Source organism: Canis aureus, chromosome 21, assembly GCF_053574225.1.
Source record: "Canis aureus isolate CA01 chromosome 21, VMU_Caureus_v.1.0, whole genome shotgun sequence".
NCBI lineage: Eukaryota > Metazoa > Chordata > Mammalia > Carnivora > Canidae > Canis > Canis aureus.
The window spans coordinates 46904137-46930224 of record NC_135631.1 but is presented as its reverse complement, the minus strand read 5'-3'; the positions used below and the strand labels follow the sequence as shown (position 1 = coordinate 46930224).

Below are 26088 nucleotides of genomic sequence, written 5' to 3'. Positions count from 1 at the left end.
GTTAAGTTTTAAATTTTTCTTAAAAATATTATTCCAGGGCAGCCCGGGTGGCTCGGCAGTTTAGCACCACCTTCACCCCAGGGCTGATCCTGGAGACCCAGGATCGAGTCCCACGTCGGGCTCTCTGCATGGAGCCTGCTTCTCCCTCTGCCTGTGTCTGTGCCTCTCTCTCTCTCTCTGTGTCTCTCATGAATAAATAAATAAAATCTTTTAAAAAAAGTATTACTCCTTTACTATGATATGTAGATCATTTTTAATACTTACTTTTTTCATCTGACAAATATAATAATTTTAGTGAACAACATGTATTTATGAGTGTACATTCAGATATCGATTTTACTGTCTCTCCCAACTTCCAACCCATTCTCTGGATTTGGTATTTTCTAAACACTGGGTAAAATCCTGGAAAGATCCTATAGCCTTTCCAATCTGTCCTGGGTAATAAATACATAGTCCTTTCATTCTGGTGTTAAAATAATCCAATTCAGTCCAAGAACTACATAACTCTACTCTGCTACAATATAATAGTAAGTCAGAACCCTTGTGCAAGTTCAATCCTAGGTTTCCTATAACATTAATACTTGGATAAGCTTTACTTAATTATAGAGGTTTATGCTTTTGATACATTTTTATATTCTATCTGATATTATTTCAGTATCTACTTTCCTAAATTATATTAGATTATATGTCCTGATTTCCAAACTATGTTCCAAGGCATGCTGACGACCCCAGGCATGCTAACACTCCTTGATACGTTAATAGCAGCTGGGGCTAATGGAGTAGAAAGAAGAAAAAGTTTCTCTGGCCACATTAGTTTGGAAATCACAGCTTGCTACATTTCTCCATAGAGATTCATCATATACATCAGCATATTAATGTTGTAAGGAATTCTCTAAAAAAATAAACAAAATATTTGTCTTTATTTTAAGTGTTAGCTGGCCTTGGGACTCATTTCGACTAATAAAATGTGATAGAGGAGATGTGCAAGTTCTAGAGTCCAGACCTCAAGAAGCCTTGTTGCTTCTATCTTTGCTCTACAACAGTTTTCAAAGACCACCAGATAAGCAAGTCTTTCTAGCCTGAAGGATTAAAAAGATGAGGAAGAGAACAAAGTGACTCCATGTAGCCAACAGCCAGCACCAGCCAGACAAATGAGTAAGGCCATCCTAGACTTTCCAGACCAGATAACCCCCTAGCTAAAAGGAGACATTTAAGTGGGCCCTCAAATCCAGGAGAACCGCCAAGCCAACCCTTAGAACCATGAGAAATAATAAATTCCTTTTGTTTTAACACGGGCTTGAGGGGATCCCTGGGTGGCTCAGCGGTTTAGCTCCTGCTTTTGGTCCAGGGCGTGATCCTGGAGACCGGGGATCAAGTCCCACATCGGGCTCCCTGCAGGGAACCCGCTTCTCCCTCTGCCTCTGTCTCTGCCTCTGTGTGTGTGTGTCTCTCATGAATAAATAAATATTTTTTTAAAAAAATAAAAATAAATAAAACAGTCTTGAAAATGCAAAGATATGACCCATTGGCCACATTTAGTCCACCTGCTTTTATACAACCCACAAGCTAAAAATGGATTTTAGAAGTGACATCACCAAGATGCAATATACTTCATTCCTGACTTTGTGACCCCTTACAAGAAACTAGCAAGTGTTTAAGAACAAGACACCACTGAGAGAATCCGAGAAGAAAGCGCTAAGGCTGAAGTACCCCCCTGCCCAACACAGATCAAGGCAGACTGCATTAGAAGACTAAGAGAAGTGGCTGCACATTGACCATGTTGCTCCTTACCCAGAGCAGTATGGCACCACAGGAGAGGTCTCCCCTGAGGCTATGTAACCTCCAATGGGAAAAGAGAACTCAGGGGAACAACCAGACTCCTCTCCAGCATTGTGGGCCACTTTGCAGGAACATCTACTCTGATCTCAGGCCACAGGGATTAAAGGGAATCTGTGGGGTATGACCATTGGGGATCTGACCAGCAAGGAGAAAGGGGAGGGGCTTGCAACAAACGGTCGGTACTTGCACTGCCTGAGTAGTAATCCCAACCTTGGGGTTTTGCTCATCTGCAGAACCTCATCAGGGGCACATTCTGATGAGAGAACTTAGTGGAGTGCAAATCTGCCTGATTTGGATCCTCAAACAAGTTTTGCTGGCTCTAGAGCCCAGTTGCTCAGACCCAGGCAAGCTGCTGAATCACAGCCCCATCCACTGTGGAGTGTCTTCCAGCCCCATCCGACCAGAATGCTGATAACTCCTGGTACCGATGCTGCCCAGTGGTGCTCAAGCTGAGAAAGAAGCAGGAAGAGCTAATCATCCCCAGAAGAGAGCCAGTACTGGGCATGAAATGATCTCATGCTCCATACAAGCAAAAGATTAATTCATAGCTAAGGCTGATGGTAGCTCCCAGCCTCACCAAATAAGACAACCTGTTTGGGAACTTGAGAGTAGCCAGGAGCAGCCCCCCTCTAACACCCATGCAAGGGAGCTGAGACACGGCCTCGCCCACTATGGAGAGTGAGTGTCCTTCTGGCCCCGCTGACCAGAAGAACCAGTAACAACTCCTAGAAGCTGTGGAGCCCAGTGGGACTCAAGTGGAGAGGTGCATTGGCAGAACCAAGCCAGTAGCTTTGTTTGGTCAGGGATCTTAAGGGAAGGTTGGCTTGAGTTAAGGAAACAAAGAGCTTTACCAGCTTTAGAGCTGTTTCTCCTACTGTATCCAGGCAGGACTCTAATTCATAGTTCCCCCTTATCACTGAATACCATGTTCAGCCTGTTCAACCAAGGAACCTAACCAAAATACTTGGGAAGCTGCTTAGCTCATTCAACAGCTCTCCATAGAGCGCCACTTGAACAGAGAGCACAGCCTGGGACTTCTCCATCTGCAGAGCAAAACCACTGGCCTCACCTGACCAGGGAATTCAGTGTATACCCTAGCCTGATTTGGGTCCCTACACAACGAGCTATATAGGCTCATCGGGTCCTGTCTGTTACCTGGTCAGGGCAAGGAGGCTAAATTTTAGTTCCAACTACTACTGAATATAGTACCCAGTCCCTACCATCTAGTAAGCCTGCCAGAGAATCCAGGCAACGATGGACCCATCTCAAAGCCTCACTTGGGCAGGGAACCAAGCCCATAGTCCTACGCAGCTATCCTCAGACATTGGCACACCATCCCTATCCTCATCCTTAAAGCTCAAACAGTTTCCTTGACCAAAAATAAATCATAATAACAGTCCCCACCTGCCCAAGGACATTCCCAGGAGACATACCCAAAAACCCAAACTGGTGAAGAACTGTCTCTGCCCAAACAAACCTGTTAAGTCTGGAAGAAGAGCCTGATTACTCAAATGCAGAGATACCAACATAAGGAATCAGGGATGAAAACCAGGTAAATATGATATCAGCAAAGGAAAACAATAAAGCTTTAAATAAATGATCTAAAAATATGGATATTTATGAGCTGTGAGATGAGGAATTTAAAAGAATCCTCTTAAATCAATTCAGTGAACTATAAGAACACACAGACAACTAAACAAAATTAGGAAAACAATGCAGAAGCAAAAATAAGAAGCTTTACAAGAAAACAGCAGCCATCAAAAAAATAATAATAATTAATCTCAGAGTTCAAAATACAATAACTGAATTGAAGACTTTGATAGAGTTTCAATAGGGAACTCAACCAGCATAAGAATCAGTGACCTGGAGGATAGGACATTGGAAATTGACTACAGTGACTCTGTACACTACACGTGACTCAATTTACCCTTAAAGACACACAGACTGAGAGCAAAGGGATGGGAAAAGACATTTTAAGCAAATGATAACCAAAGAAAAGCGGGGTTAGCTATACTTGTATCAGACAAAATAGACCTTAAACTAAACATGGTAAAAGAAGATAAACAGGGTCATTATATGATGCTAAAGGGGTCAATCCTTCAAGAAAACAGTTGTAAATATATGTGCACCCAATATTGGAGCACTTAAACATATAAAGCAAAAACTGCCATAACTAAAATAAGAAATCAACAGTAATACAATAAGAGTTGGAGACTTTAATACCCTGCTCTCAACAACAGACAGATTATCCAGATAGAGAATCAATAAGGAAAGAGTAGATTTGAGTAACACTACAGACTAAATGTACTAAAAGACAAATATGAAACATTCTATACAACAGCAGAATACATATTCTTTCCAAGTGCAAATGGATCATATTCTAGATTAGGTTATATGTTAGGCCAAAAAACAAGTCTTAGCAAATTCAAGAAGATTGAAACTATAGCAAGTATCTTCTCTGACCACAGTGGTATTAAATGAGAAATCAATGACAAGATAAAAAACTGGAAATTCATGAATACATAGAAATTAAACACCACTCTCCTGAACAACCACTGAGTCAATGAAAAAATTAAAGTGGAAATAGTCTCTTGAGACAAACATAACAAAAACAACATATCAGAACTTGTGTGATACAGCAAGAACAGTTCTAAGGAACTTCAAAGCAATAAAGGCCTACATAATAAGCAAGAAAGATCCCAAGTAAACAACCTAATTTTATACCTTAAGAAACTAGAAAAAGAAGAATAAGCTGAGTCAAACATTACCAGAAGAAAGGAAATAATAAGAATTGAAGAAGAAATAAATGAAACCGAAAAATGTAAAGCATTAGAAAAGATTAACCAAACCCAGAGTTGGCTCTTTGAAAAGATAACCAAAATTGACAAACCTTTAGCTAAGGTAATCAAATTTAAGAAGAAAAAGAACCCAAATCAACAAAATTAGAAATGAAAAAGGAGACTTTACAACACAACAGAAGTTCAAAGGACCATAGAGACTACTATAAACAGATATACACCAATAAACTGGACAACATTGAAAAAGATGAAAAAATTCTGAGAAATATATAATCTATCAAGACTAAATCAGGAAGAAATACAAAACTGAATAGGCAAATTATTAGTACAAAGATTGAAACAGTAATCAAAAATCCCCCAACACAAAAAAGCCCAGGCCCAGATGCTTTAACAAATATTTGAAGAATTAACATCAATCCTTTTCAAAAACCAATCCTTTTCAAAATCTTTTTGAGAGGGAACACTCTCAAAAATCATTTTATGAGGCCAGCATTACCCAATACCAAAACCAGGGAGGGGAAAGGAAAAAAAAAACTTCTGCAAAAGAAAACTACAGACGAGTATCCCTCATAAATATAGTTGCAGACATTCTCAACAAAATATTAGCAAACTGATGTCAGCAGCACACTAAAGGAATCATATGCCATAATCAAGTGGGATTTATTAAGTGGAATGCAAGGGTGGTTCAACATGCAAATAAATCAATGTGACACATCACATTGATAGAATGAAAGAAAATAATCATATGATCATCTCAATAGATGCAGATAAAGCATTTGAAAAAATCAACATCCATTCATGATAAAAACTCTTAATAAATTAGCCATAGAGAGAACATATCAACATAGTAAAGACCAAATATGACAAGCTCATAGCTAACATCATACTCAATGGTGAAAGATTGAAAGCTTTCCTTCTAATATCAGGAACAAAACAAGGGTCCCCACTCTCACCTCTCTTATTCCACACAGTACTAGAAATTCTAACTAGAATTAGAATTAAATTCTAAGGCAAGAAAAATAAAATTTCTTTAAAAGAAATGGAAGAGAAATAAAATTCCTCTGTTTACAAATGATATGGCTATATATACAGAAAATCCTAAATGCTCAACAAAATCAATTAGATCTAATTAATGAATTCAGCGAAGTTGAAGGATATGAAATTAACATCCAAAAATCAGTAGTGTTTCTATACACAAACAACAAATTTCTGAAAAATAAATAAATAATTAAAATAAATAAATAAACCCCATGTATGATAGCATCAAAGACAATAAAAACACTTATGAATAAATTTAAGGCATTGAAGGATCTCTACTCTGAAAGCAACAACACATTGATGAAAGACAGTTTTCATTGTGTCTTCTTCAAGATGCAAATAACAGAAAAGTACCCCATGTTCATGGATTGGAAGGATTAATATTGTTAAAATGTCAATACTATCACAAGCCACTTATAGATTAGAGCAATCCCTATCAAGAGTCCAGTGGTATTTTTTTACAGCAATAGAAGAAACACTCTTAAAATTTATATGAAACCACAAAAGACTCCAAATAGCCCAAGAAATCTGAGAAAAAAGGACAAATCAGGGGATACCACACTTGATGATTTTAAGCTATACTATAAAGCTATAGTCTTCAAAACAATATAATACTGGAATAAAAACAAATAGGCCAATACTACAGAATCAAGAGCCCAGAAACAATCTCTAGCATATACAGTCAGCTAACGTTTGACCACGGAGCCAGGAATACTCAATGGAGAAAAGACAATCTTTTTAACAAATAACACTAGGATAATTAAATAGTCACACATAAAAGAATGAAAATGGGCCAAGACCTTACACCACTCACAAAAATTAACTCAAAATGGATGAAAGACTTAAATGTGAGACCTGAAATCATGAAGCTCCTAGAAGAAAACATAAGAATAAACTTCCTTCATATGGGTTTGGTAATGGTTTTTTGGAAATGGACAAAATAAAGAATAGGGGCACCTGGGTGGCTCAGTGGTTGAGCATCTGCCTTCAGCTCAGGGTGTGATCCTGGGGTCCCGGGATCGAGTCCCACATCGGGCTCCCTGCATGAAGCCTGCTTCTCCCTCTGCCTGTGTCTCTGCCTCTCTCTCTCTCTCTCTCTCTCTCTCGCTCTGTGTGTGTGTGTGTGTGTCTCATGAATAAATAAATAAAATCTTTAAAAAAGGAATACAGTCAAGAGCACTCACTGTGTATTGTCTATGGTTGCTATCTTGCTACAGTGGCAGAGTTAAGCAGCTAAGGTAGAAATCAGTTAGTCCCCAAAGCCAAAAGTATTTACTACCTAATCCTTTAAAGAGAAAGTTTGCTGACTCATTTAAAAACGTTAAGTCTTAGGATGGTTTGCAATAACGCAACAGTTAACTGAGATTTTAAATTTTTAATCCCATTTAAAGGTTTTTTACTTATACGCTGTTTTATCATTTTATCTACGCTTATACTTCTAAATTTATTATTGATTTTTAGAATATTTCATTGTAGTTGGCTTTGCTTTTTTGAAGCTAAGATTTTTTTGTAACCTAACCTATAATCAGTGTTTGTAAATGTTCCAGAGACACTAGAAAAGACTCTGTGCTCTGTTAGCTGAGTATGCAGTGTGCCATAGATCAACTACTTCCACCTCATTCAATATACCAAATAAGTCCTCTTTTTCTTTCTTAATCTATTTTAGACAATAGCATGTTAAATAATTATAAAAACAATTATGTTTCTCACAATTTCTAACTTTCTAATAGTTCTGACTCTCTATATTTTAGGGTATATTTCTATATCCTGACATGTTTTAAAATAGCTTGGAACACTCAATTACTCTTATTTTACAGATAACCGTATATATCAAGGACCACCAGAAAGGGTCAACCCCAGGGCCATGAAGATCCAGGCCAGCACTCTGATTTTCCCTTTTTTGTTTCCCTTCATTAAATTGAACAGAGTACTGAGACTTAAATAAACTCAGACATTCCAATGTCTGGATTTTTCTTTCCAAAGTTAGCAAATGAGAAAAAGAAAAACAATTCACAATAGAGGGAAGAAAAATCATTAAGAAAGAAAAATGTAAATTTATAAATTCAAAGATTAAAAGTTGTGTCTGCATGTGTGTTTGTGAGCGTAGGGGCGAGGTGCAGAATGTTCCACTTATTTTCTTTCTGTGGCCAGTATGATTCTAAACACAAAACTTATAGTTACAGAAAAGAGAAGAAAACAGTTATTCTGTGAGTTCTATGGAAAAGGCATTGATCATCGGGGAGATTTCCAATTTGAGCCTCACTGATGAGCTATGTGTTATTGGCCAAAACATGTTCAAGTAGAACTAAGGTAGGTTTGGTCTGGTGTTGGAAGCAGTGCGTAGCTTGCAATGACTACTGTGGCTCATCCAGGTGAAGACGGTCAGGAGCAGCTGGTCACCAGGGAATGGTCTGGAAGGCTGGACAGCTGGTGGAAATCAAGACTCAGCAGGGATGTCAGCTGTCAGCACTGGAAGAAAGGTGGGGTCAGCTCCTACTAGAAGCATCAGTTAATGTAAGATCAAAGGCCAGACGAAGGCCTGTGCTAGAGCACGGAAGCTCGGATGAGATAAGAATAGAATGCAGGCCTGGGCAAAGTGGTTGCCGAGCAGAACTCAGTCTGGGCCAGAGGCAGGCAGGAAATCGGGCAGGGCAGGGGCGAGTCTGGGAGTCTGAGGAGCAAACCAGAGTGTCAAGAGACTGAGTCAAACTCCAGATTCTCTATCCAATTCGAAAGTCAAGAGCAAAACAAGGTCAGCCAGAAAAGTCTGGAGGACCGTGCCTACATCCTCCCAAAAGGAAGGCCTCCTGAGCTAGCTCTGTGGAGTCTCCCACCAGATTGCACGGAGCCTCGAGCCATGATGCCATTAAATTCTAAGTTCTTTCTCTCAGGAAGGGGTTAAGACCAATGGTATCTGAGGCTCTATCCAGTTCCCCAAGTGTTTAGGACTCTAACATTCTATAAATCTAAAAATATACATTAAGTTGCAATGGAGAAACGAGGGTATTAAATGTTTTATCCAGGGAAGCAGAGTTTACTGGACTCCCTCCCACCACCATCACCCCCTCCCCCGCCCCTGCACATACATACAACTATCCCCCCACTACCAGCGAATTCTTTCTACTAAAAGGCAGTATGGAATGGTTTATAGCCCTCCTGGAAAGAAAAAAAAATAGGGGAGGGGGGACGAGGGGGATGACATTCCATTTCGTCCTGACTCACTTAAAAGACATCATTTGATTCTCAGTCACAAAGAATTCTCTTAACAGAGTGGAAAGAGCCCTGGTCACGAGGAGCTTGTTTGGAGTTGCAATAGTTCCCTTTGCATTCTGTAAGCCAAGAGGATACATTCCAGGGCTGTGTTTCTTTCATTCTTTTTCCCTCCAGGCTGATTTTATAGTTAACAACACATAGCCACTTAAACCTATCTCCAAAGAACCAACATTCAGAAAATGTACCACATAAAATATAGACATTTTACTAGGACCCAGCTATTAGCTGATAATGGCAGAGCTGCCATGGAATGCATAAGAAAACAAATGTGACCCTCACCAAAACATCAGATCCATTTATCCAAACCGGCCCTCTGCAGAGGGCCGTGGATGCCAGATAAACCTACAATGATGTGATTCAAAGCATTAGAAGAGGTTGGGTGGGGGGGCTGCAATAAACTAACCATGTAGGTTGAGGAGATACATAAATCACATGAAATGCAGCCTCGTAAGATACTAATAAAGTCTGGGGGGGTGGGGGGTGGTGGAGGCTGGCAGGAAGATTTTAAAATGCGATCATATGGGAAAGAGAATATTAGACCAACCAAAGAGTTTCAGAGGGAGCAAACAATAAGTTTCTCTCTATATATATTAAAAACATGTAGACATGGGAGAGTCAGTGGTTGCCAGGTTTAGAGAGGGGAGGAATGAATCAGAGTTAAAAAGAGACTTCCCCAGCCTCCGGGCCCTGGCAGGAGTATCAGTGAGGGGAACTCGATCTCTGGGGCTCTTGACTGCTCCCAGCCTTTCACTCCGCTCTTCGCCTAGCCTAGGCAGCCTGAACGCTAATGACTTCTCCACTTTCTCCACGCTGAAATCTAGTCGGAGGAAAAAGCCTGAGAAGACTTATTTACCCTAAGGAATAGGAGAGTCTGCTGGAGAGTCTCACCCTCTCCCTCTGCCCAGACCCCCTGAAAAGGAATAAATCTTTAAAAAAAAATCTACAATTGCCTAATGTCAGAAATGAGCCAAGTATGTGTAAGGGAAGGTTATATTTCATGGAACAGGGGTTTCTTCCAACCCTTCTATCATATAGGTGGGCACTGATAAAATCCTCTCTGTTCTTTAAGCAAACCACTTCTTCTCTGAAGCCTTTGTGAAAATAAGTGAAATCCCATTAGGAAGGTGATACATAGGGGATCCCTGGGTGGCTCAGCGGTTTAGCACCTGCCTTCGACCCAGGGTGTTATCCTGGAGTCCCAGGATCGAGTCCCACGTCAGGCTTCCTGAATGGAGCCTCTCTCTCTCTCTCTCTCTCTCTCTGTATCTCTCATGAATAAATAAAATCTTTAAAAAAAGGAAGGCAATATATAATATCCTTTTTTTAAAAGATTTTATTTATTTATTCATGAGAGACAGAGAGAGGCAGAGACACAGGCAAAGGAAGAAGCAGCTCCCTGCGGAGAGCTTGATGCAGGACTCGATCCCAGGACCCCAGGATCACGACCTGGGTTGAAGGCAGATGCTCAACCACTGAGCCACCCAAGTGTCCCCATAATATCCACTTATAATTTCATTTTGAAACAGTTCAGATTGTAAAAGAACAAGTTAAGGATAGGAGGATGGAGCCAGGAAAGGAAGACAGGAGAAAGGAGTAAAATGGGGATTTAAGTAAGTGAGGAGGGTAAAGGAGTAATAGACAGTTGTTAGAAATTAAATATAGGGCAGCCTGGGTGGCTCAGCAGTATAGCGCCGTCTTCAGCCCAGGGTGTGATTCCAGAGTCCCGGGATCGAGTCCCACATCGGGCTCCCTGCATGGAGCTGCTTCTCCCTCTGCTTGTGTCTCTGCCTCTCTCTCTCTCTCTCTCTCTCTCTCTCTGTCTCTGTGTGTGTGTGTGTGTGTCTCATGAATAAATAAATAAAAATCTTAAAAAAAGAAATTAAATATAAAGTGGAGTTGACCCTTAAACAGTACAGAGGTTATGGGCGCCATCCCCCACCTTCACCCCCCAACACAGTTGAAACCTATGGATAACTTTTGGCTTCCATAAAATTTAACCACGAATAGCCTACTGTGACCAGAAGCCTTACCGATAACACGAGCAGTCGGTTAACACATATTTTGTATGTTACACATGTTATACTCTGCATTCTTACAAGAAAGTAAGCTAGAGAAAAGAAAATGTTAATACCAATGTCACAATAAAGAGAAAGTACATTTGCAATACTGCCCTGCATCTGTCGAAAAAAAACGTGAACCTGTGCGGTTCAAAGGTCAACCATTGCTTCATTTTCTACTAAGAATAAAAATTAAGGAAATTGTAGATGTTATTTAGCAAAAAATAAATTCAACAGCTTTCAGGAAGGCCAAAAATATCCATTAAAACTTTGAAAAACTTAACCATAAAAATGACACAGGAGAACCCATGGACATAGTTGATTTCTGAGTTCAAAGGTCCCAGCTGAAGCCTTTCACAGGGGCTATTAACACAGCCTAGCAGGTAAGAAACCCAAAATGCTTCGTTCTCTATGAGGGTACAGCCACAAATGCAAGGAATAACGTAAGTGGACTGTTCACAAGTTCCAAATTTGTGGCCCACACTGAGAAACAAGTGTCTCTTGAAAGGGAATAGACTACGAGCCATTAAGGTCCACTTTTGGCTAGAAAAGACGAAGCACTATGAATAGCCTTTATTAAGAATGTAGTACTAAGTTAAATATATTCCAGGTCTTGGGAGCTCTTTTTACTATTTCAAAAGAGTTTAACAGAAATCATGTATTTAGCTGTGACGAGGCCACACAGGCCAAATACAAATAATTCCTGTCACTGGAATTAAATCAGCACAATACAGGGCCCCTGGGTGGCTCAGTGGTTGAGCATCTGCCTTCGGCTCAGCTCATGATCCCGGGGTCCTGGGATCGAGTCCCACATCGGGCTCCCCACGGGAAGCCTGCTTCCTTCTCCCTCTGCCTGTGTCTCTGGCCCTCTCTTTCGGTCTCTCATGAATACATAAATAAAATCTTTAAAATCAATCAATCAATCAGTACAATAATATTTCTATAACCCTGATTAGGATTTGATTGGCAGTTACAAAGGACTTTATTAAATAGAAATTGTGGAACTTATGAAATGTGTATTGCTTGGGAGAGAAAAATTTCTCAAAAATAGGGGGTTCACGAGTTAAAAAGATACAGGAGAAATTTGACAGTAAAAACTTGGGGAACAGTAATTTAAGATTCTAAGGGATTGAGATTCTCCTAAAATAGACTGAGCACTGCTGTGTGCTGAGTGCTGTGCAAGCTGCTTTCATGTGTGTTCCGGATCTTAATTCTCACTAAGACTTAGGAATTGTTACACGCATTGTATCCACAGGAGGACCCGAAGCTCAGAGGAATCAGGACCAGCTCAAGGCTACAGAATTAGTCAGTAGAAGATTTTGGCCCCACATTCAGGCCTTTTGACATTCTGTGATCACAATACCATCCTCTTTGGTTAGTTTAGAATAAGTTTGCATTTCTGGCCACCACTGTTCTCTTTTTATTTGGACCTGATGCTAGGAATTCTGTCTTTTCCCTTTTGGCCAGTTATGCCAAACTTGGATGGTTTTGCCCCTTCTTGGTTCATACACTCATTCGCTAAAACATTTTTTTTGAGCACTGAAAACCCAAACAGACAGTAGAAATAAAAATGAAAAAAAGAAAGATCTAATCCCTTATGGTGTGTCCGTGTAGATTCATGGATTGAACAGAGGTATCGCTCTGGTGGGGGGTTGATGGTGGCAGGTGGAACACAGGGTGGGGATGGGGGTCAGACGGAAACTCTGCACCTTCCTCTCAATATTGCCAGGTACCTAAGACGGCTCTCAAGAACATCTTTTGCAAAGTAAGAAATTAATTTAAAGATTATTTAAGAAACATAAATTTACTGTCTTGTCAAGGAGGATAGCTGATGTGGACAGTAGATGCCCTGATGCAGCAGCAGGAGAAGGGCTGTCCACGGCAGACAGGTGAGGCAGGGAAAGCCCAGAATTTTGCACTCATCCTTAAGGACTGATAGCAGCCAGGGAGACAAAGAAGTTTCATCATTTTGGTGAAAAGTAGTGAGCATGGGATGCCTGGGTGGCTCAGTGGTTGAGGTTGAGCGTCTGCCTTTGGCTCAGGTCATGATCCTGGAGTCCTGGGATCGAGTCCCGCATCAGGCTGCCTTCTCATTGGGGAGCCTGCTTCTCCCTCTGCCTGTATCTCTGCCTCTCTCTGTGTGTCTCTCATGAATAAATAAATATAATCTTAAAAAAAGAAGGGAAGGAAGAAAGAAAAGCAATGAGCATATGGGGAGACACTCAGGATTAAAGCACCAGGCCACATTATAAGAAGTTGCAACAAGGTGGGAAATGACTGCACGTGTTAAGGTAAATAGTTTAGGGGCACCTGGGTGGCACAGTCTGGTTAAGCATCCAACCCTTGGTTTGGGCTCAGGTCGTGAACTCAGGGTCACGAGATCGAGCCCCACATCAGGCTCTGCGCTTAGCAAGGCATCTGCTTGAGATTCTCTCTCCCCCTCGGCCCCTCCCTCCACCTCTTTCTCTTAAAAGCAAATAAACAAATCTTTAAAACAACAACAGCAAAGGTAAATAGCTTAAACTTTCTCCTCAAAGCTGTGGGGATGCCATAAAAGACTAAGGCAGGGAAGCAGAAAGATGAAATTTGCCTGATTTGTACCAAGATGTCAGTTTAAAAAAAAATTAACATTATATTCAGGCATCTCTGATGTGACAACCCTTCTATCAACAGCCAAAAAAATGCTCCAGGCCCAACTCTCCAATATTCTGAACAAGCCAACTAAAAATAATTTGACACCAAGCTTTGGAAGTGATCAGTTTAGATGAAACTCTTTAATAAACCTTTGATTCAGTTCAACAAATATTTGTCTAGCACTTCTGTTTGGAAGGCCCTGAATTACGGCATTTCATTTCACAGTGTTTTAATACAGGGCGCTCTAAAAATAAGTAAATATTCAATTACATACAAGAAACTTAAAAAAAAACTCCGATCATTCAAAACCAAAAATAATTACGTATTTCACTAAAGGAATTGCCATAGCATTTTAAAAATAAATTTATCTTACACTGTTAATTTTTATTTATATCATCGGAGTGTAACCAACTTTTTAGTAATGCCTTCACTGGGACTGTATTGACAGCCACTTGCTTAACGTGTGTAGCATTTTTCAAAAAGCAATTTAAAAGTTGTCATCAGTTTCTTTCCAAGCTACTTTATTTGTCTTCTCCTATGACTTATTTTGTTTTCTCCCTATGAAATCACGCTCAGTCTAATATTTTCCCCTTTGAGTTTTCTTGTTCCTTCACGTACTTCTGTTTGTCCTCTATGACTCCTCTCAGGTGGCACCACCTCCAGGAAGCCCTCCCTGACTTGCCCACACTGACATAGCTGCCCCTTCTCTGGGCTCTTGGCACCCTGGATATTTACCATGGCACCTCACACTCTACTGAAGCCACTGCTTTACTTGTTTATTTTCATAATTAGATCATGAGCTCCTTAAGAGCCCAGACCTCTTTTTCTATCTCTATAGCTGCAGGACAAGCACACACGGTGGCCAGTAATGGTGAAGAAAGGAAGGGAGAGAAATAAAACAAACTGTGTTTCTATTTTCTCCACCATTTCTCTCTTCCTTCCTCCTCATTTCATGTCTTCCTATTATTTCTCCCCAACTACCAATACAACATCTTTATCCTCCTCTTCTTGGTTCCAGCACACATCATGATTTTTAATCTCTCCCTTGAGGTCCTTCTGATTGCAAAGATGCTGATCTGGGGCATGAGGGGCACAGGCTTAGGAACTGTTGCTGCTTGGCATTGCAAAGAGGGGTTTGTTTTAACAGGCCCTGGATTCATCTCTATTATATCTCTTCTGTGTTTTAGCTGGGGACTTTGAACATGCATTAGCTTTGCATAGTTTTCAGTCTTCGCAGCTGGGTAAACAGACTTTCTGCAACAGCCTGGATAAAATGGCAAGCTCAAGGGGAAAAATCTTCACCTTTAAATTAAAAAAAAAAAAAAAGAAAGAAAGAAAGAAAAAAAAAAAAAACCTTCTTCACGGCCACAATTGGGGAATAGTAACACCTGAGAGCACCTGAGGGGAATGGTGTGTGTCCTGACTGTGGAAAACCCAGCTGATGACAAGAACATGCAGCTGCCTTCCTGAGTGAGCCTGGCTGCGCTCAGAAAGGAGCATCAAACTGTAGTTAGCAAGAATAACAGAAAAGTGAGGTAAGTGACTGACATTTCTGGTAGACCTTCAAAAAACACGTATAAATTCCATAGGAGAACACCAAGGTGACTGTAGTTAACAATACTGTGTATCTGAAGGAAAGTAGATGTTAAAACTTCACAAGAAAAAAAAATTGTGACCTTGTGAGGTGATGAATGTTACCTAACGTAATTGCGATGATCATTTTGCAATACCCATAAATACCGAATCATTATGTGTTGTACACCTTAAGTTGTACAATGTTATATGTCAAGTATATCTCAGTAAAACTGGGGAAAAATGGATCTTCAGGATACATAGAAAATAGTAGTTGCTGAGAAGCAAATTCACTTTCTGATGAAAATTCCTTTATTTCACAGGTTTAAGAAACGATTCTATTGTAACTTTTACAACACGATTTGCTGGCCATCTCCCCCCACTCTCCCTGGACCGACATCCCTCTACTCTCTCTCTCTCTGGACACACATCTTCTCTCTCTCTCTCTCTCTCTCTCTCTGGAACCACCTCTTCCCACTCTTCCTTTTGATCCCTGAGCTCCAGGCTCATTTTCCTCCCTGCTACTCCTCCAACTCCCAGCCATGCACCTGCTGCCCAGAAAGCTTCTCCCAGTCATCTGCAGGTCCCTTCCCCGACCTCTATCAGGATTTATTTATTTATTTATTTATTTATTTATTTATTTATTTATTTAATGAAAGTCAGAGAGAGAGAGAGAGAGAGAGAGACAGGCAGAGACATAGGCAGAGGGAGGAGCAGGCTCCATCACCGGGAGCCCGACGTGGGATTCGATCCCGGGTCTCCAGGATCGCGCCCTGGGCCAAAGGCAGGCGCCAAACCGCTGCGCCACCCAGGGATCCCTCCATCAGGATTTAGCTCAAATTCACTTTATCAGAGAGTCCCTCTCTGACTGGCTTAAATGGAACCGCCGGCCTCACAACCAACTTGACCAACTTTCAGCACTGCTCATTTTCCTTCCCTGCATTCTTTTTCACCAACTTACTTTGTTTCATTTAATTCTCTATCCCTAGTGCTCAATAAATATGTATTGAGTAAGTAAAGACACAGTAACATTTCATGGACCACTTCAGGGAGGCAATACAACATGTGGGAAGGATACACAGCCTTTTGAATTCTTACCAACTATTCGCTACGTACCTAACCCTCCCTGTGCTTCAGAATATTCATTTGTAAAGTGGGAATAAGCTTCTCTGGCTAGTAGTAAAGGCATCTAATAAATGCTAGCTCCTCTCCTTCCTTTCTCCCTGTGTCCTTTCTGTGGTTGGGAGTCAGCGTGTCCGTGATTCACCGGTCCTGAGACAGCTGTCAAATGAAAGGAACGGTGCGTTCAGCACACCTTGGACAGTATCAACCCCAGAGTTGAAGCTGATTTTGGTTGTGTTTGATAACTGGTAGGCTAGATCTGAGGCCCGCAAGGACATCTTCTTTTCGGAAAGTGTTGTCATCTGACTGGGACCCCAAATGGAGACATCTGAGGATGGTTTCAGGAAGCTGTAGAATGGACCCTGAAACATGACTATGTTTCAGAATAACAGTAAGTCTGGGAAGTGTTCCAGAAAGAGAACAGAAGACACAGAATGGGAGTGTGGCCATGGCAGGGGCTTTATGCTGAGAAAAAGGTAGAAAGAAAAGATGGTGTCACACTGGGGAAGACCATGAGGTCAAACAAAAAAGGCCAGATTTATTCCTGTAACAGAGAGCCACTGAATATTTTGAATATTTCATAAAAAAACATAGAATCCTATCATGGAAATGACACATGTTTTGAATGTTCACAAGAGACTTTTGAAAGCTGAGCACTGAAGGGTGCTGGTGGATCCAGTGACATCTGTTCAGCGAAACCAAGGACAAGGTTGTAAATGGGAACAGAACACATCCTGATCTTCCCTGCTCATCACTGTTTGATCCACCAGGCAGAAGAGACTTGAGGTGGAAGAGACGGAAGGGCCACTAACCACAAGAGAGCACCCAAAGCCATCAACACGCTAGCACGGGAGAGCATGGATGCTGGCCTGCTCTGGGCCCGCGGGCTCCCTGGGGTCTGTGTTTGAAGGACCTATGACAGCGTCACCTCCCCTATCAACTTTCCTCTCCCAGGCTGCCCCTCATCTCTCCTTATTCCTTGTGAAGTCTGAATAAAAGACCTAAGAATCTTAAAGGCTCCAAAATGATGCAATTTCCACTTCTGCGTGTCTATAAGAGGAGAAAGAAAAAGTTGGCAGATTATTTCATTCACCCCAAAGAGAGAAAACAGAAACTAATCGGTGACAGATGTGCTGAAAGTCTTTCTACCGTGGAATTCTACAACAGGATTTAGCAAGGAATTGATGTTTTGGGACCCAGGAAACCGATAACTTTGTGATTCCCAGCTTCACTATAAAAGTGCCAGCAGCTAAAGAACAAGATGACACTTGTATCTGATGAGGTTTTCTATTTTCCTTGGGTCTACTCTTCTCACAGCATGGAGATGATCTATTTAGAGTATCAAAGAGCTTTTGATAAGGTTCTCACAAATGCCTATTATTGAAACTGGGTAACCACGGTGTGAAAGGAAAAAGTCCTATCAATGAATTAAATGGATTAAAACACTGCTTGAGAGGTGAAGGGGCAAAAAGCAGAAATAATGCTTTTATTAATGGCCAGTTCTCATGCGGGGAAAGGTTAATGATTGAGGGCTCTTAGGCTTCGTGGTAGAATCAGATTGATAGTTCACTAACGACCAGGACAGGGGAGCTCCAGCCTCATTCCCGTGTTCTCCGCAGATAGGCCCACACAGAGCCCCCATTGATCAAAGAGCATAAGGCACATGGAGGAGATGCAAGCAGGGCAGAGAAGTGCCTGTCGTCCAGAGATGCCCAAATACCAAGGGGTCCAAAATAAAAATCACGATAGCAGAATTTTATTGTCTAGGAATTTTGATACATACTACAGAGAAATACAAGGGCCCTTTCAAAAGACAAGATATGATATTGGAACAAAAGGACTTAATTTATGGGCACTATGAGAAAAAAAAATGTTCCGCACTGAAGAATTTCAGCATTTGGGCATTTAGAGCCACAAAAACCACGATGCCTACTCTGTAGATGGAGAAGTTTAGATGTAAACAAAAGTGAAACTGGTAGGAAAGATTAAGAATTAGTACCCTTTTTGGAGGGAGAACTCAAAAGATTTGAGACAGGTTTTAACAAAAACATAACCCTACATGAATGGAATAATCTGGAAATCAAATACTCTAATTGCTTAAATTAATACTTTATGACCCATAACTCCATCTAGCATTTTCAAAACATCATCACAACAAACTTCATAGCAGAGCTTTAACCTTTTTTTGTCTCCGTTTCCTCATCTGTAAAATGGGAATAGAATTTACCTCACAAGATGACTATAAGGGCTAAATGGGATGACATGTAGAGCATTTGAACAGCAAAGGTAAAACCAAAAATGTTCAATTATTTTTGTTTTTAGTATTGTTATTATTAGAACTTAAAATAGACCAAACCCAAATACTTACGTGTTGTAGAGAAGCAATCTCTTTCGAGCCATTGCGATTTTTCTTATTTATATCATTGTTATGAGTCAGTGCTTAATAAGACACATAAAATGCTTTCAAATAAAGAAAAAGCAAGCTTTAAAATACCTTTCCACTAATGCATTTTGTCAAATGGAAGAGAATTACAAGTTAATCTAAGTAAGGCAAAAAAAGAACACACACATACACACACACACACACACACCTCACACCGAGCAATTGCTAATGACATATTAATTCTCCAATGTACTAATAGTGGAGCCAAGCTTACCGTGCAGATAGTATTTTGATAAGCTCCTTTCTATTCTGTACACGAAGGTGATTAGTTTTATACTTGGGGTCATCAATCAGTTCAGGCAAATTCAAGATCTAAAAAGGGAAAATAATTTTAGTATATAATTCAGATTTTTCGTGTACCTGCCTGTGAGTGCAAGTGTTCGGGTCCTACTAACATGCTCCCCAGGACCATTCCTTGCTGACCTTTATGCTTCCAGACAAAGGCAAAGGGAGCAAGAAAGGAATATGAAGGGAAGGATCATGCAATTAGGATTGAGTTTGCCATTTATGAGACGTTTTTGCTACATTCGAGTTTGTGCCTACATATGCGAGCACAGAGCAAGAGTTATCAGATTCCCCATAATAAGTCTTGTCTAGAGAGAGTAGGTAAAGAGATACAGAATTGGATAAAACTGACCTAATTCTGAGAACCGATATCATAAGTACATGTCTGCACTTACGCGAAGCCCATAATCAACATATATCTTGTAGGTACATTCACTTATTTGTTCCACATGTAAATAAAATAATATTATCTGTCCCAGAAGTCCTATCCAGGATGTTGTACAAGGTGCTAAAATAAAGGAAAAGCATATACATTTGCCCCAAATGCTCACCATTAAAACAATGTCAAATTAAAAGATATTCTTCCTATAGAAGTGTCACTATTTTTCTTTAATATGTCTCCCTAAAGGAATACCAAATAGAAATGCTTTTATATACTTCCTCTTTTGCTCCTCCTCAATAAAGGGAAAATCTATCTTGCAAGTCCCTTTGGACATCTTGCAATTTTAACAAGACCATAATGAAAGTACCAAGTGGATTTGGAATGGAAAAGAAGTTTTATAAAGAATGTGTGGAGGCAGTGTTTGGCAGTTGTGTTGGAAAGTCAGAAGGAGCATTTATGGGCTCGGGGCAGGCCATGTGGCCTACAGAAAGCTTCACTACCTTTAGTAATGCATTTGCTTTAAGTATAAACATTTAATGGTTTCATTTGTTTCCCACAGTTTAAATAAAATCAATCCATTAATCATCCCACGAAGGACAGAGAAGTGAAGAAGGTCCCCTGGAGTAAAGAGAGCATCTCCACAGTGTCATTTCTCTTTCAGGTGGTTCACTTATTCATTTCCTGTAGGAATAATAAAGACAGCACTACTCCCCCAGATTTTTAAAAAGTGACACTGCATAGAGCGACCTTTCTAAAAACTGCCCTGCCACCACACCTGATCCCAGAAGTGGCCTCCAGGCTTGTCCAGGAATGGAAACCCACCCTCCCTCCCTAAGAGTGAATACGTTATTTCCAGAAGGAGCAAGTCGCTTCACCAAATCATGGGTTAAACCTGTAAATCTGGCCTCACCCAGAAATAGTAGGGGCTGCATTAAAACAAACTGTTCAGTGATTGTACTCGGTGGTAACCGGAACATCCTCAGATGTCGTTCTCTGACTTTGACTCGTCACCTCTTTTCTCTGTGAAAGTTAGTATGGAAGAGTGGGTCAAAGTAATTATGGCTCTGCCTTCAGCCATGCTGCCATTCACAGTGCTTCTAGAGAGGCTGCTGCACGAGCTGTGATCACAACCATCCCTTATGTGCTTGAAAAAGTGTCGCCTGAGGTGGAATGATTCAGTGTCAGTGAAAGTGTTTGACATACTGAGCACCAAATACATGTGAGGTATTCCAACGAGGTGCTATTCCCTCCCCGCAAAGAAATAATGAAGTGTGTGTTTGTTCAAAGAAGAAGGATGGGAAAGAGGGAGGGAGGGAGAGATGTCTTTAATTAACCTTCATTTCCTACGAACATCTCTATTGGACATAGAGTTCCGGGTTGACAGTTTGGTGCCAGTTGGCTCTAGGCTCCCGGTTTCAGGCCAAAAAAATGTGCAGTTCACTGAGTCTGTGTTCTCCCACAGGTAATATATCATTTTCCTCTGGGTGCCTTCAAAACTTTTTCCTTGGTCTTTCATTTTCAGTGGGAAGTCTTGGGTATGTTTAGGCGTGTGTTCACTTGGGTTTATCTTATTTGGGGTTTGCTGAAAGTATTAAATCTGTAGGTTTTTATCTTTGGCCAAGTTTGGGAAGTTTTCAGCAATTATGTCTTCAAATATTTCTTAAGCATGTACTCCTACCCTCTCCTCCTGGGATTACAAGGACATTGGTGTTAGACTTTCTGTTTTTGTCCCACAGGCTCCTAGACTCCTGAAGGCCTGTTCTTCCCTTCTTTCTTTCTTTCTTTCTTTCTTTCTTTCTTTCTTTCTTTCTTTCTTTCTTTCTTTTTTCTTTCTCTTTCTTCTTTCTTTCTTTCTTTCTTTCTTTCTTTCTTTCTTTCTTTCTTTCCTTCATGTTCTGGGAGGGGACCGTCTTTTTTCTCTTTATTGTTCTACTTATCCATCTTTGAGTTCCATGACCATCTCCTCTGTCATCTCCATTGTGTTATCGGGATTATCCAGCGAGGGGTTTCTTTTTATATTTGGTGGTCATATTTTTTGGTTCTACAATTTCCAGTTGGTTCTTCCTCCTATCTTCTATTTCTTTGCTGGACATTCCTCCTTTCCCATTTATTTCAATGGTGTCTGTGATGCCTGTTGGAGCATTTCTGTAATAGCTGTTTTAAAGTCTTTGTAAGTTAATTCCGACATCTGTGTCCTCTTGGCATTGGCATTTATTGACTGTCTTTTCTCATGCAAGCTCTGGTTCTTCATATGCTGAGTAATTTGGATTGCATCCTGGATGTTTCAAATATTATAGTATAAGCCTCTGGGCCTTATTTAAATCCTACAGCAAAATTTTATTGTTATCATTTTTAGCAAGCAGTTGATCTAATTAGGTCCAGGCTGCAAGCCCCTACCCACCTGCCCGTGTGCTTTGGTTCTAGACTTAGTTCCACTCCCAAAGCCCTGGCAGTGCTGTCCAAGTCTGCCCCAGATGTGCCCCACTTGATGGTCACGCTGCCACCTGGGCAGTCATCTGTTCACAAACTTCCTTCTCAACTTCTTTGGTGTGCTGGTTAGGATCAGATCAGCATATGTGTGGCTCAGGGGTGAGCTCATGAGTTCACAAACACCTTCCAGGGTGGCTTTCTGAAGCTCATCCCCCTCTGAGGGCTCTCTCAGGTTCCCTGAGGCTCCCCGTTGGTTAGCTGACTTCCAGGGTGGAGGCCAAGCAATAGGAGGACAGAGGAAAAGCAACAAGGGTTCGCCCACCTATTTGGGGGGATTACAGCTCAGAGATAAAGAGGAAAGTTCTCCTTCCTCAGATCCTGTTAGATCTGTTTAGATCCTGTATAGATCCTGTTCATCTGCCGCTGCCACTATAGCGTTGTTCATCTGCCGCTGCCACTATAGGCATAGGACTCAAGAAAACAGACAGGGAGAGAAGATGCAGGATTCCCACACTCTCTCTGCTATCAGAACTCACTTTTGGGCTCCTCACTCCAGGAAAGAAGGGCATCTCCTAGGGCTCAGCTCTGTCTCCTAGTTTCCACTCTACATTTTAGGCTGTGCTGTATCCATGTAAGGAAATAATTGTAGAGACAACTGAGCCTGGGTGGCTCAGTGCTTGAGCATCTGCCTTTAGCTCAGGTCATGATCCCAGGATCCTGGGATCAAGTCCTGCATCAGGCTCCCTCTGCCCATGTCTCTGCCTCTCTCTGTGTCTCTCATGAATAAATAAATAAAATCTTAAAAAAAAAAAAAAAAGAAGACTGGTAAACTTACTGCTGATCTAGAGGTATTTTATTCTTTTTTTTTTTTAATTCTAGTGTTCTTCCTCAATTCTCTCCCTACTACTTACTTTTCAGCACCACCCTAGACATGCTCCACACATTCTCTTCCAGGTTTTATCACTGTGTTCAGTGGGAGAGATAGGGAGAAGTATGCTTACTCTATCTTACCCAGAACCAGAATCTCCGAACCTAATTTTTATAGAGGCCATTTATTAAGCACATACTGTGAGCCAGGATTGGACTGAGCATGTTACTACTTATTCATTCTGACTCTTACAAAACCCCAGAAGTTATATGTTAGCATAGTTATGTGTTCTAATCTTCATTTTATTGGGAAAACACAGAAACTTAGCAGAGATTAAGTGTCAGACCAGAGGTCACCTGACTAGTTTCAAGGCTCACAGTATGCCTTGGAATTATGCTATAATGTCCTCGGACCACCTGCTCCAAAATCAACTACAATGCTTATCAAAATTGAAGTTTCCTGTACCCCACCTCAGACATACTAAGTCCAAATCTTTGGGAATGAGGCTCAAGGAGATTTCCTATGCATGTTAAAGTTGAGAACCAATGCATATTGCCTCCAATAAAAGAAACTCTCAGTCTAAATGACTTTTAAAAGGATGTCAATGTACTTCAAATAGGAATACCCATTAGTGTTGGCATCAATCAGCTTAAAATAGCTTACATATGCTCATGTTCCCTACTCTTCTGTATCATGTTAAGAGACATAAAATAGGATTTGCTGTAAGCCAAGGTTCACTTTATATGCAGAAAGATTTTTCTGAACCCCAAGCCTTGAACCCATTGCTCTTGTTCTCACTCTAATTCCTGACAATAAGAACTCCTTAATAGGACCCGTCCCCAAGAAGTATTATTCAGCTGGTATATCAAATTCCATTTTGGAAAGAGATTAGGCCTAAGTAAATTCTACTCATTCATCACAGACAATACTGCTGTATTTCTCTCGAGGAGGGAGAGCTGCCCTATCTTTCATTATGGACCTTACTGGGAAAAAGATCAGCTGATGGACTTACTGGGGACCTCATCTCCTATAAGGCCAGTTTGAATGACAAGCCCCTCAATAAAAGGTAAATCTGAACAACAACAAAAAAAATTCTTAGAAGAAACCCACTATATATGGAATAAGGAAAAGGATAGTTTTTCTTAGGTTAAAGGTTCTTAGGGCCAGTTTACACTTAAGGATATAAAAAGTCAATCAGCTTGCAATGTTTGCTCAAGATGTAAATGACGTGAATAACATTAAAAATCCTCTGCACATAAAACTTTTCTTCTGAGTATCTCAAAGAATTTGATAGACATTGTCTTAATGGCTTATAAGAGGGATTATCATTCCTCACTCACATATGGAGAAACAAAGTCATGTATGCCATTCTCAAAGGCCCTCTGATGGTCTACTTTTAAACAAATGTATCATAACACACCATCACCATAAGTCATATTTGAGTACTTAGACTTACGGCAAATATTCTGCTTGAAATAAAAATCTTTTTCAGAAAATGTTCTTATGGATATTTATGAGGAAGTTCAAAAGTTTCAAACTGATCAGCAGTAATGAATCAAAAATAAAAAGAATTCAGTACAGTTATTTTCAACAGTGAAGAATATGTCAACCAGTAATTTCTCCCCCCCACCCCATCCACCACCCCCCTCTCTGGAGAGACAAAACTCCAAAACATATGGCCCAGGAAGAAAATCTGTACTCATTTATAGCAATGAACTGGCTTTTACATCTCTGCAGCTAGAGTACGCAAATGACTTCACAGGCAACGGCTTCCGTATGTTTCATATTTTTAACATTGACCGTTCATAATAAAGATTCTTTGATCCCAGATCAAATGTTTGAATCGATTTTCTCTACACTTACTCAGAGTCACCGCTATGAAAGCTCTCCTCTTTCCCACCTCAGATGTTCCAGCCCTTTCTGCAGAAGGGCTCCATTTGTCACCTTCTCTGCGGTACTTTCCACCCCTTTACTGTGGTTTTTAGCTGTGTTCATTAACCGTTCATACAAAAGAGGCACAGCAATAAATAATTTTTGTACATAACAAGTTAACGGCAATAAATAAAGTTCCCCTGAGGAATTCACAGGCATCTTTAATGAAGCTGAAAAGTCAGAGTAAGTGGTATGTGTGATTAGTACAAGAAAATAAACTCCCCATCAAAAAAAACATCTTCAATAGGTGAGACCTCTCCCTACCTGTCAGAGAAATTAAAAGAAAAACTTATATACATTTTTTAAAGCTAGATTCGATTTCTGGGATTAGAACTGGGAAAAGCAAATAGGAACCTAAAGACTTAAATAAAAACAAACAAAACCCCCAAAATCTAGGTAAGTAGTAAAAACATCAAAAAAATTTTAAGTGATGCCAAGAACTTAAAATCTCCAACATAAAATTATTTTACGTGACTCCAAGGCCTTTTTAAAAAATCTTGTTGAGAGGAGCACCTGAGTGGCTTAGTGGTTGAGCATCTGCTTTTGGCTCAGGGCATGATCCCGGGGTTCTGGGATCAAGTCCCACATCAAGCTCCCTGGAGGGAGCCTGCTTCTTCTGCCTATGTCTCTGCCTCTCTTTCTGTGTCTCTCATGAATAAATAAGGAACATTTTTTAAAATATAAAAAAATAAAATAAAAATCTTGTTGAGAAGCAATATTTTTAATGTAATCTTAACTTAATAACTTAAAACATGAACTCTGCAGAAAGGTAATCATTAAACAAAGGCTAATTTGAAAAAAAAAGTTTAGTTTTCTAGGGGTTAATATAATAAATTTGGTATCACATTATATTTGAGCCTAATTAGATCTCAGGTTGTTACAGAGGGAATAAAGAAAAAAAGGGGATCCATAAGTGCCTCAGCGGTTGAGTGTCTGCCTTCAGCTCAGGGCATGATCCTAGAGTCTCCGGATCAAGTCCCACGTAGGGCTCTCTCTGCAGGGAGCCTGCTTCTCCTTCTGCCTGTGTCTCTGCCTCTGTGTGTGTGTGTGTGTGTGTGTGTGTGTGCGTGTGTGTGTTTCTCATGAATAAATAAATAAAATCTTTTTTTAAAAAAAAGGAAAGTGAAAAGAAAAAATATCCTGGTATTAAAAATCCCTTTAAAATGAATTATTTTTGTTTCCTGTTTTTCACTGGACTGATAGATCATTTTGGAGGATAATTGAGACTACTATGTACTATAGTACATTTCAGAATACAGCCAGGTACCTCAAAAAAAAAAAAAAAGGCAGAATGCTAATTCAGACCATGTCCTTAGCACTTATGAGTATAAAAAGGGCACACTGTTAAGGGTGAAGGCAGGTGGTCTTAAGTTGGCGATAAACTTAACAACATTGTTCTAGGCAAAAGTGAACTT

At 40.4% G+C, this 26088-nt stretch overlaps 1 protein-coding gene across 2 annotated transcripts in view; it reads right to left on the bottom strand.

Moving 5' to 3' along the window:
- Nucleotides 1–26088, bottom strand: part of SUGCT (succinyl-CoA:glutarate-CoA transferase) — a 712850-nt gene that overhangs the window by 383668 nt on the left and 303094 nt on the right. For both annotated transcript variants that reach the window (XM_077864111.1, XM_077864112.1), the window contains one exon: nt 18991–19088. In XM_077864111.1, coding sequence (XP_077720237.1) covers nt 18991–19088 — 98 coding nt within the window. The remainder of the gene's footprint in view (nt 1–18990; nt 19089–26088) is intronic.